Source organism: Hyposmocoma kahamanoa, unplaced genomic scaffold, assembly GCF_003589595.1.
Source record: "Hyposmocoma kahamanoa isolate Upper Pololo Valley unplaced genomic scaffold, ASM358959v1 79, whole genome shotgun sequence".
Lineage (NCBI taxonomy): Eukaryota > Metazoa > Arthropoda > Insecta > Lepidoptera > Cosmopterigidae > Hyposmocoma > Hyposmocoma kahamanoa.
The window spans coordinates 5,163,890-5,180,141 of NW_020653993.1; the positions used below are offsets into that span (position 1 = coordinate 5,163,890).

General features: G+C 34.7%; 1 protein-coding gene across 2 annotated transcripts in view; it reads right to left on the minus strand.

Annotated features, from left to right (window-relative positions):
- Nucleotides 1-554: 554 nt before the first annotated feature.
- LOC113233575 (irregular chiasm C-roughest protein-like) overlaps nucleotides 555-16,252 on the minus strand; it is a 48,919-nt gene continuing 33,221 nt past the window's right edge. The window contains exons 8-19 of one of the 2 annotated variants that reach the window (XM_026468717.1): nucleotides 12,740-12,842; nucleotides 12,197-12,330; nucleotides 11,674-11,797; nucleotides 10,843-10,988; nucleotides 8,769-8,922; nucleotides 6,999-7,231; nucleotides 5,908-6,066; nucleotides 5,175-5,275; nucleotides 4,312-4,463; nucleotides 3,479-3,583; nucleotides 2,839-2,931; nucleotides 555-849 (exon numbers count right to left, since the gene is read on the minus strand). In XM_026468717.1, coding sequence (XP_026324502.1) covers nucleotides 812-849; nucleotides 2,839-2,931; nucleotides 3,479-3,583; nucleotides 4,312-4,463; nucleotides 5,175-5,275; nucleotides 5,908-6,066; nucleotides 6,999-7,231; nucleotides 8,769-8,922; nucleotides 10,843-10,988; nucleotides 11,674-11,797; nucleotides 12,197-12,330; nucleotides 12,740-12,842 — 1,542 coding nt within the window. In that variant the 3' untranslated portion in view covers nucleotides 555-811. Of the gene's footprint in view, nucleotides 850-2,838; nucleotides 2,932-3,478; nucleotides 3,584-4,311; nucleotides 4,464-5,174; nucleotides 5,276-5,907; nucleotides 6,067-6,998; nucleotides 7,232-8,768; nucleotides 8,923-10,842; nucleotides 10,989-11,673; nucleotides 11,801-12,196; nucleotides 12,331-12,739; nucleotides 12,843-16,252 lie in introns of both variants that reach the window. The other variant, XM_026468716.1, reaches the window with a different exon arrangement.

Below are 16,252 nucleotides of genomic sequence, written 5' to 3' on the forward strand. Positions count from 1 at the left end.
GGTATATAAAGAAATACAGTACACCACTAAAAACAAAAACATATTTTTAAATTGGGATCAAATGTACGGATTTATTATATGGCAAAGTAGTTACAAATGTGGCATACTGTCGCTCTAATACTTGTTTTTTTAAAGAAATTACAATCTTTGACATTTAATTAAAGCGTTTATGGCTTATACAGACGAGCGATTATCTAAATTATTAACGATCACTGGAAAATCCTGTGGTATATAATAATTTCGAATATGAATTATTAATTTCAAAACTCGAATAAAATTAATAAAATTAAATTATTCGACTTAATATCGATCGTGTGTATAGACCCTTTACAATATTATATAGATTATCTAAAAATGAAATATTTACAATCAGTCGTAGAGTGTTTAAATACCTACTTAGGAACATATTATATTACAAATAGCTATTATAATAGCTACATACATTGTCCTTGATTTTAAATTTTCGTAGTATTGAAGTTCAATCATTCGATTAATCAAGATTATCATTTTTGTCAACACTAATTTGGTTTTCTTCGAAATAATCATTCGAAATAATGATTATTCGAAAAAATACTATGTTACATTAACAAAGTCATCTATTTTTCATATTCAACACCTGTGAAATTAGCATTTAAATCTTTAGGATAATTTTTCTTCCCAATTCATTTATATTATAAGTAGATGCAAGCCTACCGTTTCAAATTTGTTCACCATTTTTTTACCGATAATAAAACTGTAAATTACAATTTCGAATAAATTATTCGATACCAAATTTAAATTGTCCATAAGTTTACACTAGTCGGAGTCTGTGCTATACGTGGGTGGCCTGCGCCGGCTGGTTGCCATTACCTGTGAAAAATTATAGCAGTTACTTTAATGAGTTTTATCTTAAAAAGCATCTACCGAATTTAGGTTTCGTTTGTGAGTGTACATTAATATATAACAGTATTTTTAATTGCATTTCATTGTCAAGTGATGGGTTATTCGGAATTTTAATTAAACGTAGGTAATGAATATGTAAATAACTTTCTTATCTGAAGTTATATTACGCGAGTAAAGGATAATACAATCGTCAACGGATCGTGAGCAGACAGAGATGGGCGAACTCCCTGGTTTTAACCCGGCGCTTTGTTAAGGCCGGGTTTAAATCGCGTTAAAACACATTAACGCCTGAAATTGATGTAAAAACTATTTACAACTATCTAAATCGAGTTTTGTTCAGTTAGTACTGTTGGACGTAGTTAAACAAAAAGGATCCAATGCACATTTAGTCACTTTTGGGATATGGCAGTTTGAAGTTTAAAAGTGTTTCTCACTCTTGTTTTATTTTTAAAACTTATATGTCATGTAACTTAAGAGACAGGAATTTATTTATGTTTATATGTTGGATTTTTTTGCTCATCTAAGAGATTAGACTTTAGGAACCGTTTGTTACATATAACTCATTTTTTGACCATTTTGTGAATAGGACCCTTTTTGCTTAACTACGTCTAATTATGTTTATTGCTTGCTTACATATATTGCTAATATATTTAATCGATTCGCTTGAAAAACATGATCGATACAAAAAATCGTTAGATCATAATACATTTAAATCGATTTTCATAAAAATCGAATAGTAACTAATGTATATTCTAGTAGTAAGCGAGAGTACACAGTATTGCAAGGTGAGTACTGTGGAGTTGCCTCTTTTTCGTCTAAAAAAGATTGTACGCATCAAAATTTTATAATAAGTATGGAATTATTTTACGCGGATAATGACCACGATTTTGGGCAGAAAAGGGTTAAAACCCGGGCTTTAACCCATTTCTGCCCAAATCGTGAGCAGAAATTCATTTTCTAAATTCATTCTATCAACTCTTCCGGATTTTAACCGGTTAAAACCCGGAAGAGTTGATTGAATTTTAACCCATTGCCCATCTCTGAGTGCAGATACAAATTGCTGTATCTGCTTGTCAAGAATAGTGGGCCTAATCCAAAATAGTTTCTTTGACTTATTACTGAGATTTGTTCAAAAAAATTATGAATTTTACTATGAATGACACACGAGGTTATCATTGGTTTTAAAATAATCACATAAAAGCGTTGAGAAGATCCACGATATGTCAATTTTGCGTCGCAGTCCCGTCTAAGGTTTTTGAAACCACTATCCTGGTGAATTAGAAACTTTTGAGACAGGCTTGTAACGATGCGACCTCTTTCATAATCACTCCACCTTTTTATCGCCCTTTTCTCTGGTTCTTGGCCACTTACTTTTGAAATATTGAATTGTTCTCTAATTTCTTTTGCCTCATCATTATCACTTTGCTTCGTTCCGTCTTCACTCTCTACTAAATGTCTGAAGCGAGCACTCCTGCTCTTCTTCACCTGAATTCTGATTAGTTTTACCAGTTGACCAGTGTGCGTTGCCAGTGATCACATATGGATCAGAAACGTGATCCCTCACTATGGGCCTCATAAGAAGGCTCAAGGTCACTCAGCGGGCAAAGGAGAGAGCGATGCTCAGTATTACCCCCCTTTTAAAATAACCTATCTAATATTTATAGAAAATACGGCCCTTTTGGGGTAAGTTCTTTTTTATCGTTTGACGCATGTTTTGTAAGCAATTTGAGTAAGGAGTATTTTGATATCATTGTACCTGTGTTTTACACTGTTATTCTTATTGTTACAGCCTTCCTTTTTGCCCTGTTTACCTTTTCTTCTGCCCCATTAGAAAATAAATTTACGTGGACCGAGTCGTCTATTTTATTACTCGCGACAGGCTGCTATACTAGAAAGCTATCAAAATACGCATTCAATGAAAAAGTTCTACGTATTTAAACTAATTATAATTTCTACCTTGTGGAATTACTACGGAGCTCCTAACCGCTGAGTAGGGAGGCGGCGCGGGCGTCGACGCAGGCTTTGCTGTGTGCACCTGGTTGCCATAACCTAATGACAAAGAACTAAAATCAGAGAAACATATACTTTATAGAACCCCACCAGGGCGATTGTCTTGTTGAATGAGTTCGTAACGTATAGCAGCTGTGATGTTTTGCTAAGTGACGTACATAATTAGAGGAACCCTAAAAGAAGGTTGAATTATGATAACAGTGTTCATATGAACGACTTGCCATTTTTTAGTAGCAGTAGAGCTTCTTGAGAAAGAGTTCGCACAGGGAAGTACTGGCCGCCTTAGCTATTTCTACCGCCAAACAGTAACGCCAACATTATTGTGTTCCGATTTTGAAAAGTAAGGCTGCTGGTGAAATTACAGGAATACGGGACTTGGCAACTTATGTCTCAGGGTGACAAGCGTAGTGACAGTGCCCCTCAGATCGTCGCCATTCAAAACTGTGAGTGACACTACAACTGCTAAATATAAAAGGAGAAATATTAAAGAAAATGTCGTCGTTATTTCCATGTCTTCTGCCATAACCGGTAGTGGTTAAAAACACTCCAAAAATTATGAAAAATTTTATATTTAAAAAGAACTTACCAAGTGAACTATTTTTCAGATAAGGATTGCCGTAAGTTGCCGCGTACCGCAGGTCCACCCCTGAGTTTTTGGAGTTTGGTTGAGCGTATATGGGCGTTGGTGGTGCTATGGAGAAAAAATAAAGTAAATAATTATTGTGCCTGAAAATCACGTCAGTCTGGTCTTAAATTAGATTTAATACAATTAGTCAATTAAAATAATTAACTGCATGATATTATTATTAAGAAAGTCACCACATTTGTTTACGCAATCGGCTTGCGTTGCTCAGAAAACGCGAGGTATCTAACTGGGTGACGAAATATTTTCATAGATTTTTCATAGATGGCGCTACGGTTAAAAGGTCGTTGAGAAACCAAATACAAAGACAATAGCGTCTGGCACGGTTTGCAAAAAGACGTCGGTCCGAATCCGGCTGGATCGAAGGAATTTTTTCTAAGTGTTCGATCTTTGTATTAATAATTATAACAAACTAATGGAGTAATTTCAGATAAAAATAATGGAATATCAATTCAATAAAAGTTTAAAATCATAATTTTTTTATTTATTAATTTTTATTTTTGGTGTGTGCCAAAATTTATTTCTTGACTAAAAATGTTGCTTCAATAATTATAATTTTTAAGTTTATTGAATGTCACGATGTTTTACTACCATGATATTCAAATATGTTTTGTGAAATTACTACACTAGTTTGTTATAATTATTATAACAAAGATAGAATCATTAAGAACAACATCATAAATAGTAAAAATAAACTTAAAAATAAAATAACTATTTTTGGTTTAGAAATCAGCGAGAGAGCTACAGGAAAGTAAAAAAAAAAGGAAAAAACTTACTCTCGCCACCAACAGGAAGTCCCAAATTGTTAATAGCGTCAGTCTCATCAGCAGACTTATTAATTCGCTGCAAACTGTTGTTCTGAGATCCTCCTGACAAAGGGAGTGTTGATGTTGTGTCTATGCTTCGAGTTAGAGAGCCCTGTAGGGATCTGTTGTGAAAAATGCGTGGGATTAATAAGGGTTCATTCTCACTTTTCAGCTGGGATCAGCAGCTACTGGAGCTGATACTGAAAATGGGGTTTTATTATGCCACGTCGATCACACCTAGTCACACTGTTGATTACAAAACGCAGTGATAAATTTAACAAAATCTTTAGGATGAACACTGCGCCAACATTATTTTTTGGTAATTTTTTTTGTTATTTGTAAACAGCCGTATTTATTGACTATTATGCTCCCCGAATTTTATGAAAAAGAAATAAAAAAACAAAAACAAAATTCGGAAACAAAAACATAACAGGGATTTTGTGAAAAAATAAATAAAGAAATAATACAATAAATAAACAAAAAACAAAATAAGAACAGAAAAGGTCAAAAAATTAAGTTGACGTCGTGTTCATTGTTATTTTATTCTTAGTATAGTAATAGGGAAGTTTACAGTCATCAACATTTATAAGAATCCAATAAAAAATATACAAACGACAACATAGAATTGCGTGTACATTATTATTGTAATGTACTTACATTGATTACTTTAATCATAAGTTTCTCTCTGAAATTGTTAAATCTTGCAGTGCCCGAACGGGGTCCATAGGAACACATTTTTATTAAATATGACCTTGACATAATGGTGGCAACAAATGAATGAATAGAATTATTTTGCGCTACGTTTATAATGAAAATGTCACAGTTATTATTACCTGTTTGCTGGTGGTACTTCAAGATGCGTGGGCGACTGAACTCTTAAATGTGGTGGAGGTGCGTACCCCTGAGGGTAGTCGTATACGAATCCTCCTGGATTCTAAGAAAATTAAAAATATAATGTAGTATACTCCCAATATACGCACAACCTTAACTTCCAATCAAAACTGCTGAATACCAATTCTTCGTCATGGGGTGCCATTTTCTAAATTAGGCATATACATTAAGCTGGTAATATCTATAGCATTAATTCATCATTTTATCTATTCTTTGTTGTACTGAAGGTTTATCATACTTAACTTAATTATACCTTTTGTTGTTATAGTGACATTTACCTATTTGTCATGTAATATGTGCATTACTGTGTTCTGGTTTTGAAGTGTAAGGGTGCTGGTGAAATTACAGGCACATGGGACTTGTCAACTTATGTCTCAAGGTGACGGGCGAAGTGCCCCTCAGATCTTTGCGATTTAAAGCTCTGAGTGGCACTGCGTATAGCTTACCATCAGGCGCACGACTTGTTCGTCCCGTCACTTGACATTATTTAAAAAAAATGTTAATTATATCCCACGACTGATTGACGTCCTTTGAAATGACATCGAATATACCAAGTGAAAAAAAAATTACGCAATCGTGTAAGGCAGTGTGTGGTGGTGGCTTTGAAGTTTGTGGAGCTGTTTTCAATTAGCAGTACAGCAGTTGTTGATTTTAAGAAATAATTATGATACTTACCTTGAAATAAGAATCAGCATAAGAAGGATCGGAATAATCATTGCTGTATCTAAACTGCAGCAGTGGATCATCGAGTCGTATGTTCGGTAGTGGCACTGGCCCTGCCAACGGGAGACCAACTGGGACTTTCGTATCTGAACGGTCTGAACTTGTATAGTCCTGATAGACAAAAAAATTGTTAGGCAAATTGGTGACCAAATAGAGTCGAGTTCTACATATTGGAAATGAAGCAATTTTGATTATTAATATAAAGATCGAACACAAAAAAACTTTTTCGACCCGATGTTACTTGAACCAACGACAATACTGCATCGTAATATTGCTCTTACCAACTAAGCTGTGGGTGAAGTTATCGAGTTATCAAAATTATTCTATGTATTTTTGTCATAAAGATCTTTGTGACAAAAATACATAAAGAAGTTTCAAATTTAATGAAGATTGATTTAAATCGGACACATTTGTGAGTGTGTGCGTTATCATCATCACCATCACCATCATCATCATCATCATCATTATTATTATTATTATTATTATTATTATTAATCATCTATGACCAATTAAAGAACCAAATAGTTCTTTAATATAAATCGCGACGATGCTTCGGTGTGTACTTTACTAAAATTGAGAACGAACGTAACACTCAAAGGGATTCTTCAAAACAACAACATCCAGGTGGAGCACTCACGGCACTCAGCTCGGCTCTCTGTACTGACTATACGAACACTCCCATCGTAACGTGTTACGTTTCGCTGACGAAAAGATAATTTCCAACCTAATATAACTCTTAAAGATCTTCAAAGAAACATCGGATTTTGTTTTCCGTAGAACTAATTTATTAGAAAATCAACATTAAGAAATTTAAATTCAATGTTCTGAGAAAAACAGACTTCGAAAGTTACTAGTAGCGCGACTGCATATCACAGTGACGCTACTGCAGCACTTCTTATAAGCGCCTTATGTGAAGGTTGAAATATTGGTTTGATCGAAAACGAGGAGGTATTGCAATATTAGTTAAACTTAAAAGTGTTGTTGTCGCAGAACAGACAGACAAGACAGATGCATCTATAAAGTTATTTCAGATAGGTACTTACCAACTCATAGGTTCCATCACTTTGCGGCAATTGAAGTTTCAAGTCACTAATGTTAGAACTCCTGTCGCTCTCTTTGTACATGTCTCCAGTGGTCACAGTTACATCAGGTTTTTCACTGAGTTGTTGCATCTTGCGTCTGCGACGATAGCAGACAACTACTGAGGCTATGAATATCGAGAATAATATGATGCCTGCTGTTACTCCGATTAGGATTATGAAGAGGGGAAGGGTTTCTGTAAAAAGTTTGGTAATTAAATTGATTAAATCATCATCCTAATTTCATCGAGCCTCATTTTCATTTAAATATATAAAATATAATAGCTAAGATTACGTCCGATTTCATATCTTGCTAAAGTAGATTAAAAGTAATTTGTTGCCCATTGAATGCTTCCACACCAGACCAGCTCGCCTCAAAATAGTTCAAAAACAAAGTTAAGAGGCTGATTCTGTATTTTAAAGACGATAACTTAGAACCATTTTGATTTGACTAATAGTGAGGTTTTTTATATAATAGGTTAGTTAAATTATGCACGAAAATATTTTATTATTTTTCTATATGTAAATTGGCTTTCGGATGTTATTATTTAATATTATTTTAAGCTGATGATCTCTCTGTTAAATAAATAAATAAAATAACAAGTGGATGGCTAACTGTTCCCGCGGCATGTTACATCGGCGTCGTCCACTATTTTAATGTTAGTAGTATTATTTAATTAATAATTTTTAGTTCACTAATTGTGACTCCAAAAAATAACGCGCGCGTGCACGACAATGACGTTGCAACTGCGCTTCTAAATATTGTATGAGAATAAGTAGTGGCCACTGCAGCGCTACTATAGGCGACTAATTAAAAGCTACCCTAAGACCCAATTTAAATTCGTTTTTCAGTAATCTATAGAGGTGCTCGAAAGGAGCCTCTGCAACAATTGGCGAGCACCTTACGCTAGTTGGCAAGTCCCTTTAACGCGATAGTAAACGTGTCCCATACACAGTTCACTATAGCGGCGACTAGTGACGCGGTCAGCGTCAATTGATTCTGAGCCGCAACAAAGCAGTGTATATCATCGATACGATAAGAAGAAGTAGCCTATTAGACATAAAGTGGTGATGACTGTTACTGACGGGTTAAATGAACATTTAATCTGACGGAAATAGAATCTAGCTAGTAAATACGTATCGCTATCATGTTGTTCTAGTACCTCGTACAACTTGATAAAGGTTAAGCAAAGGTAAAAACATCGCAAATCAACTTGTATGTAGTGCAAGAATAACTAAGACATAATGTAGGTTACACTATAAAATTACAAGATAGGTCTCTTACATATGGTGCTACACAAAAACGCTTTTTAAATAAAGAAATAAAGATCGGCACCAAGCACATAGAGAAATTCTTGAGGTCTGCTGATTCGTAGAGACAGATTCCGTAGCTCTGTTGGGAGAGCGGTTAGCCTGGCAAACATGTGCTGGTTGGAATCCAACCGGATGTAAGGAATTTTTCTATATATTTGTTCGTTCTTTGTGTCAATAATAACATCAAACTAGTGAAGTATCTTCACAAAATATGATAAAAGAAATAATATTCAATAAAATAAATAATAGTTAAGAAACTTCAGGAACTTGAAGTCCCAATGTGTAAAGTGATAGACAGTCTGATGCTTTAAATAGACATCATACAATATTTTGAGCTTAAAGGAGAGAAGTGTGGTGGTCAGAAAGAAATAAAGGCTAGGACTATAAGCTATATAACAAATTTTTTCAGAAGAAACTTACTTAAAGGCTTTAACACAATAGCAACATTGGCGTTTCCATATTTATTGGTAACACTGCAGTTGTATGATCCAAAATGTTTGGATTGGCTCGTTTTGATAACAAGGCTCACGTTTATTAGTCCATCTTCCAACGGTTCGTTTAGAATTGCATATATCTGAGAACAACGGAAATTAACAAAAAAAATTATTTTTTACATTAAAATCGTTACACAATGTATTCTAAGTTATTTGTAAAATAATAACAACCTCACAGGACTAAGGGTGGGCAAGCACCCGGGTTTTCTCCCAGCGCTTTGTTAACGCTGGGTTTTAAGTACTTAGTTGTAAATAGTTATTGTCCGGAAATCGAGGGCAATAACTATTTACAACTACTTAAATATTTGCATGCCTACATGAGAATAAGTTGAAGATTCCACGCCTATGCCACAGGCGTCGTGTGAAACCACCAACAGTCGAGCGAAGATCTGCCATTAAACCTTACGTGAGAGGTGTTACAGACACGATCGGAAGTGTCTTCAGGCGTGCATCTATCAAGACCTATTTCAAGCCCCTGAGGAAGATTTCTCAGTTCTTGAGACCCGTGAAATGTAACATACAGGATGCAGAAGTTTACAAGCTTGTCTGTGAGTGCGGTCTTTCTTATATTGGACAAACGAAACGAAGTTATACCATAATTAATTGGTCAATTATTAATTAATTACACTATTAATTATATTATATATAATATTATTAATGGAATGTTTGTATTGATTATATTATTAACGAATTATAATCAATCATAAATGGCACAATGGGAATGACCCGTGTGAGGCGTAATGGTGACAAACCGGTTTTGGCGATTTGTGGATACACGGCACGACGATAGGACGATATATCGATGTACTAATTGGTTTAACTGTTTTTTAACGAAATACCCACTTATTGTTTTAGATTAATTATTAGAGTAGCTTAATTTTTTAGTACATATAAATTTTGTATCTGGTTAGAGATGAACATGGTGAGTTCATCTCTAATTCTATTGAGTCAAACCAGTTATGGTTTTTACAATACTGTATGTATTTATCAAGTGTGCTGTTGTGAAATGTGTGTTAAATAAATAAATAAAAATTAAAAATTAAAAAGATTGTACATACCCGCGTTAAAGAACTAAATATTTGTAAATATTTTTAGTTTAGCTCAAATGTAATATAGCATATTATAGCAAAATGTTTATTGCTTGCTTACATATTTCGCCGTTCCATTGAATAGATTCGCTTAAAAATCACATTGAAATGCATCTATACAAAGAACGCGTCAATTTTCATAAAAATCTAATTGTAATGTGCATCCCTAGTAGTAAGTGAGCATCTACATGATTGCAAGGTGGGCATTGTGTGGAGTTGTCTCTTTTTGTCCAAACAAGATTTTTTACATTGAAATTTGTATTAAGTATGGAAATATACCAAGTTCCGTATTAGACGTTTTCTCCAACGATCTTGGGCATAAATGGGTTAAAACCTTGGGTCAAAACCCGGTTAAAACCCGAGCGGGTTGATTGAGTCTCAACCCACTGCCCATCTCTGCGCAGGACATTACTAAAATCGTAAACAACTACTTTCATTCCATAATAATTTATAAAAAACATAATAAATTGTTTTGTATGTGGTGGTAATGGTTGGTTCCGTAGCTCAGTTGCAAGAGCGCCTGACATAGTATGCTGAAGGCGCAGGTTCGAATTCATCCACACTATCAACGCTTTTTAGATCTGCATCAAACATGCAAGCGGTCTTCCCGACGACGACCCTTACCCTCGCTACTGCGTTCTGTATCGGGCTTATTAAAGACAATAGAAAACCGCAAGGGAAAGATGTTTAGCAATCTTATGCGACATTTCTTAGAAGCATTATAAAAGAAAAGACAGGTAGAAAAACACCTAGATGAAGTGATCGAAGTATCAATTAAGGAAAAAGTTAATAACCTCAGAACTCAAAGATAGGGAGCTGAAGTAATAAAAACCTAAAGCCTGTAAACAAAAACCAATCCAAATAAATACCCTACTCAAAAAATAAAAGCTGTATAACAAGGTATTTACTCACCGGATTTTCGAAAGCATTGATCTGTCGACCTTCAAAATACCAAGTGATGTCGTCAGGCTTCGGTATGGAGATAGCTATACATTCCACTGTCACCCTTTCACCTTCAGGTCCGAATTGTGTGCGATTAGAAATAATTTCGGGTTTTGCTTAAAAGAAAAAAAGATGTTTAACTGCCCACGTCGGTATGGTAAAAGTTAATTTCAATTATATATTCAATTTTTTCTCGTGATAATACGGTTCATTTTACTTTGGTCGAGCGACAAGGACACTGGCTTAATTTCAGAATTTATTTTTTTACAAACGACATTAAAGCCATTTGACAAATATATATCGTATACGATATTAAAAAAAATCATCGGCATAATGCATTGACTTACAATTATATGGACGTCGGGTCCGCACTAAAAAATGTCAGAACTTATAGGGCGTTAAAATCGTATACAGAGCGTCATTCACGCTTTAGTCTTCGTTTGTTCGACTGACAGCGAAGCAAGCAAAATTAGACAGTACTGCGATGACATTACAATTTAAATTCATCGTTTTAGCTTTTTCATATTCCTTTACATGTCACTACGTTTAAATAGGTTGACTTGGGACATTTTTTTCGTGGTTTCTGTATTAGACCCATCGTCCATTTATTTGTAAGTCAATGGTATAATGTAAAGGACCTATTGAATACAGCGGTTGTCTTGTGAAATTTCGAGGTAAGTTTGTGTTTCTTTTCTTTTCTATTCTGAACATTTTTAGGAATCGTGTTTTCACACCGTATACTAATCAGTGTATATCCTTAATTTTAATATATATGGATATTAAACAATTTATAAAAATTACCTTTCAAAAACACAGTAACTTCATCCTGTATAGGTGGATATCCCGGCACAGTAGCTTTGCAAATGTATCGTCCAGCTGTATCATTGGTTACATTTATCACCAGGTTTGCAGCTTCTCCTTTGACCTGCTGGAGGGTATTGCACGTTCATGTAACACAATCAAGTTTAAACCAAAATTGACAATTAAAGTTCGTTATATAATAAAAAAAAATGTCATCGTTTAAAACAGGTATTTTACAACGTATGATTTTTTATTTGTTTTCCGATATTTCCCCTATCCCTCTTTTTACATTTTTTTAAATTTTTTTTTTTAGTTAGTTATCCAGGTTGTCTAGTAATAAATGGAAGCCATATGAAAAACCTTAGCGATTAAAATTCATGGTTTGTACACACAGTGAATTTCAAAAATACGGTCCATGTTTTTTATTTTATTTTGTGAAGTGATTGCACAATTCGAGTAACATTTATTTTTAATAAAAATACGTAGCGCATCACCCTAATTGTGAAGCATGGTAGTCACTTACGTCGATACGCCCAGGCTCATGATAGAGCCAAGTTATTTCTGGTGTCGGTTGTCCATCTACGTCACAACTAAGTGTTACTTTTTTACCAAAATCCGCTTCTTTGTTTCGTGGTCGGGTTCGAAATGATGGTGGATCTAAGTAGAATAAAAGAAATATTTTTACAACACGCCGCAATGTAAAAAACCGAACCAATTAAAAATTGGAATGCGCCTTACAGTTCTGTGTGTTTTTTATTTCTACAAAACAACTTTTTTTTTTTAATTCAACCTCCAAGAGTTTTTGTGATTACTTCTATTTGCCCAGTTTTATTGAAATTGGCTAACGGAAAGTGGGTGAAATCCTATAAACCAGTTTCATCTTCTATTGAGCCAACCTTCCAACATTTTCTTCAAATTTGAATAGGACTACTACTAGGATACCCTCTTTCCAACAAAAAAGAATAGTAAAAAAATAACAGTCTAATTGCGAACTTCCCTCTTTGTTGTCGGCTTAAACAATCTATACGTAATCTTTACTAAGTATATTAAGACCGAAAATACTTACAGCTAACTTCTAACTTTAGAGATGAGTCGTTTTTACCCACTGTGTTGCTGACTTCACATTTTATTTCAGCTTCATGGTACTTTCTGGATACGTTGAAGATTATCTGAGGCAAACCAAACGGTTGTAAATCTTTTATCAGTTTTATCATTCTAGCGACTGTACATACATTTCTTAGTATTACAATCTCAGTACAGAGTATTAAAAAAACCGACCTCAAAAGTTCGTGTAATTACATCTATTTGCTAAGTTTTATAGAAATCGGTTACCGGAAAGTGCGCGAAACCAGATTCGTCCCCTAGTTTCCCATCCTTAGGTGGAATATTCTCTTCAAATTAACTGGGAAATAACTGGGAAATTAAATGGAACCACTATTGAGATACTCTTTCCAACAAAAAAAGAATCATTAAAATCTGTTCACAAAGTTACACGGAACATGCATACAAAAAAAAGTACAGTCGAATTCAGAATAGGAGGGGTCCTTTCCTGAAGTCGGTTAAAAATATAGTTATTATTATAAAATGTAATTCAAACGAACAAAGATCATAGCCCATAGTCTGACCCAGTTAATGAATGTTTACGTCCAAAAACTACATTAGTTTTAAATTTTATATAAAAACTAAAGATTACATAAAAAACAAATATTGAAAATCTGTGGAACGTATTATATAACAAGGCAACAAAGATTTGCTATTATTAAACTTGTTTTTAATTGTATGAAAACACTAATTAGGTTATTGTCAGACTTTCAGTCTAAATATCTGGATGACCAAAAACATTTTGCACTAAAATATTTTTTTTATATAAAAATACAAAATTCCATAAATCACAGTACCTATAGTAAAGCTACACATACCACTGTAAAGTACACATCACACATGACAACTAACATAGTATTATCTCAAAATAGCTTTAACTTATATTAATATTACCTATTTAGTTCCAAAGCGACAGTGTTGGTCTGTCACTTTGAAATGAAATCGTACATGAATGACACGTCATTATAACGAAATTTTGCAGATTAACGCAATTTTTGAGATAATACTATGTTAATTGTCAAGTGCGACATGTTTTTCTATAAATGAAGTTTTTTTTATTTTTTTATTAATTTCTGTGTGTCTGTGTGTATGATTTTCTTATTTAGTGAGTCATAGCTTTGGATTGTGATTCACATTAACCTTAGCATTTGAAACTTGACCGAATTTTCCAAAATCATAAAATTGTGATCATTGTCTGCAAGCAACTCAATCAAATTGTCAAAAAAAAAATACGCGCAACTCAATTACTGAAAATACTCGGAAAGACTCGCAATACTCGTATAAAAAGCACACAAATTGAGGGACTTCAAGACATTAATAGGGAATGTAATATTCAGAATTGCAGATTTCATACTGCAGTGCAACCAAGCATGAGCAATGAAACCGTGTCGTGTTGAAAAATCTGACCCTATTTCATTTGTTGCATTTCTCTGCGTTTTGTTCGTTTGAACTTGTTTATGCACAGGTTCGTGCTTTTATGCCGGGACAATATTTTAAATTTATTCGCAATTTTTATGTAAATATGGAACATCTAAAAGGTACAAAGATATAAAGTGTCAAGTACGTTACATACGAAGAGGGGTGTATGCCATCCATTAATACTAACTTTTTTATAATGCTAAGTGATGGGATGAATAAGTCGTGTGCCTGGTGGTAAGCGACACGCCTGTCCGTAACATTTGCAGTGACACTCAGAGCTTTGATCGCAGAGGTTAGAGGGTACTACTACCACTGAGCCCAATCTCTCTGAGATACAAGTTGAAAAGTCCCATGTGACTGTAATTTCACCAGTACCCTTAACCTTAAACTTTTTCACACGAAGCTTTACTGCTACCTGGTGTTTTTGTATGCTCTCGACCAAAATATATCGACAGTATTAATGGGTGGTTTTACCCGCTTTCGGATGCAACGCAATTCATTAACACCCTGTATGAGAAGTTGTGTATCTTTTTCAAGTAAACATATCTTTGAGAAGTAAACATATCTCACTTGCATATCTTTGGGAAGTTAAGGAATCACCACGTTAATCGAGTTGGTCAAAAAAAGCTGCATGTCCACACAAAAAAAGCGAAAAAGATGTGCGTTTGGCGCATGAGTTGAGTCGCGTCGACCATGTTGTTTCTTTGATAACACAGAAATCTTGTAATCATTTTGAAAGCACATAAAGCATTTACTCATACTTCAGGCCTTTTTTCCCATTGAAGTAAGCAGAGACAGCAGTCATTCACTTGCTACAGTCTTGACACAGATCTTTCACCTCATCAATACGCATCAATGTTTTCATACATGCTCGTCGGTCATGGGTACTCTTGACCTGGTCCTTTTTTAGGAAGGCTCGAAATTGGTCAAGTTATGGTAAGTTCGCCTTGGTCGGCCTGTTCCAACTTGCCCGCTCACACTCGCCTTATAAATCTGTTTCGTCAATTTTCTTTCATTCATTCTCTCTACATGTACCATCTAAGCATCACTTACTCTATCTTTCACTACATCTTCTTCCACACCGCAACGATCTCTTTTTCACACTGTTCCGTAATTTATCCATCAGAGTCACTCCAGTCATACTTCTAAAAGCTCTCATTTTCTACTACATTAATCCTACTTTGGTCCTTTTTCATCAACCCCAACATTCACACGTACGTAAGAAACCAGCGCCCCCAAATGCACAGCCATTATGCCGTTTCAGACACTCATACAAAGATAAATATTCTTAAATACAGTGCCTTGCGTGTCCGATTCAACGACGCCCTCAGGGGATCGCTGGGGCTACCTCCACAATGTAGTACCTCAGGGATGTTCGCGGAGGCTAGGATTGATAGTTTTCAAGCAGTTGTTCGCATCCCTGTTGACCAGACGGAGAGGCAGCACTAAAATCTTCTTAAGATGGTAGTAGAGATCATGCAAGTCTATCCTTGTTCATGGAAATGACACTTCGCATTCTACTAACATAGTTGTAACATAATACCTTTAACACTATATGGACATCAAACTATACCTACTGTCTGAAATAAATTCTTTTATTTCATTTAATTTCGTGTCATTTAATTAGACAACATCAGATACGTTGTTCCGATAAGTTCCGAGTAAGTAACTAAAGCAATTGTGTTATGGAAATCAGAAATAACGACGGTACCACAAAAACACCCAGACCCGAGACAATATAGAAAAGCTACTTTTCTACATTGACCTGGGAGGGGATCGAACCTGAGACCTCAGAAATGGCGACACTATGAAAACCTATGTGCCAGCCACTGGACTACGGAGCTCTTCAAATGCGATATATAGATACATAGACTTTGCTTTAGTACCTTGTACTTATTATTATAGCCCGACGGATTTACCACCGGGAACATGGCGTGACGTAACATTACTGTCAAAAACAATTTTAATGAAATAACCTTGATTTAAATAGTGCATTTGTACTGGCACGAAATACGAATTAAAATTCGTTCAATCGAAAAATTCATTAAATTTTCAAGCA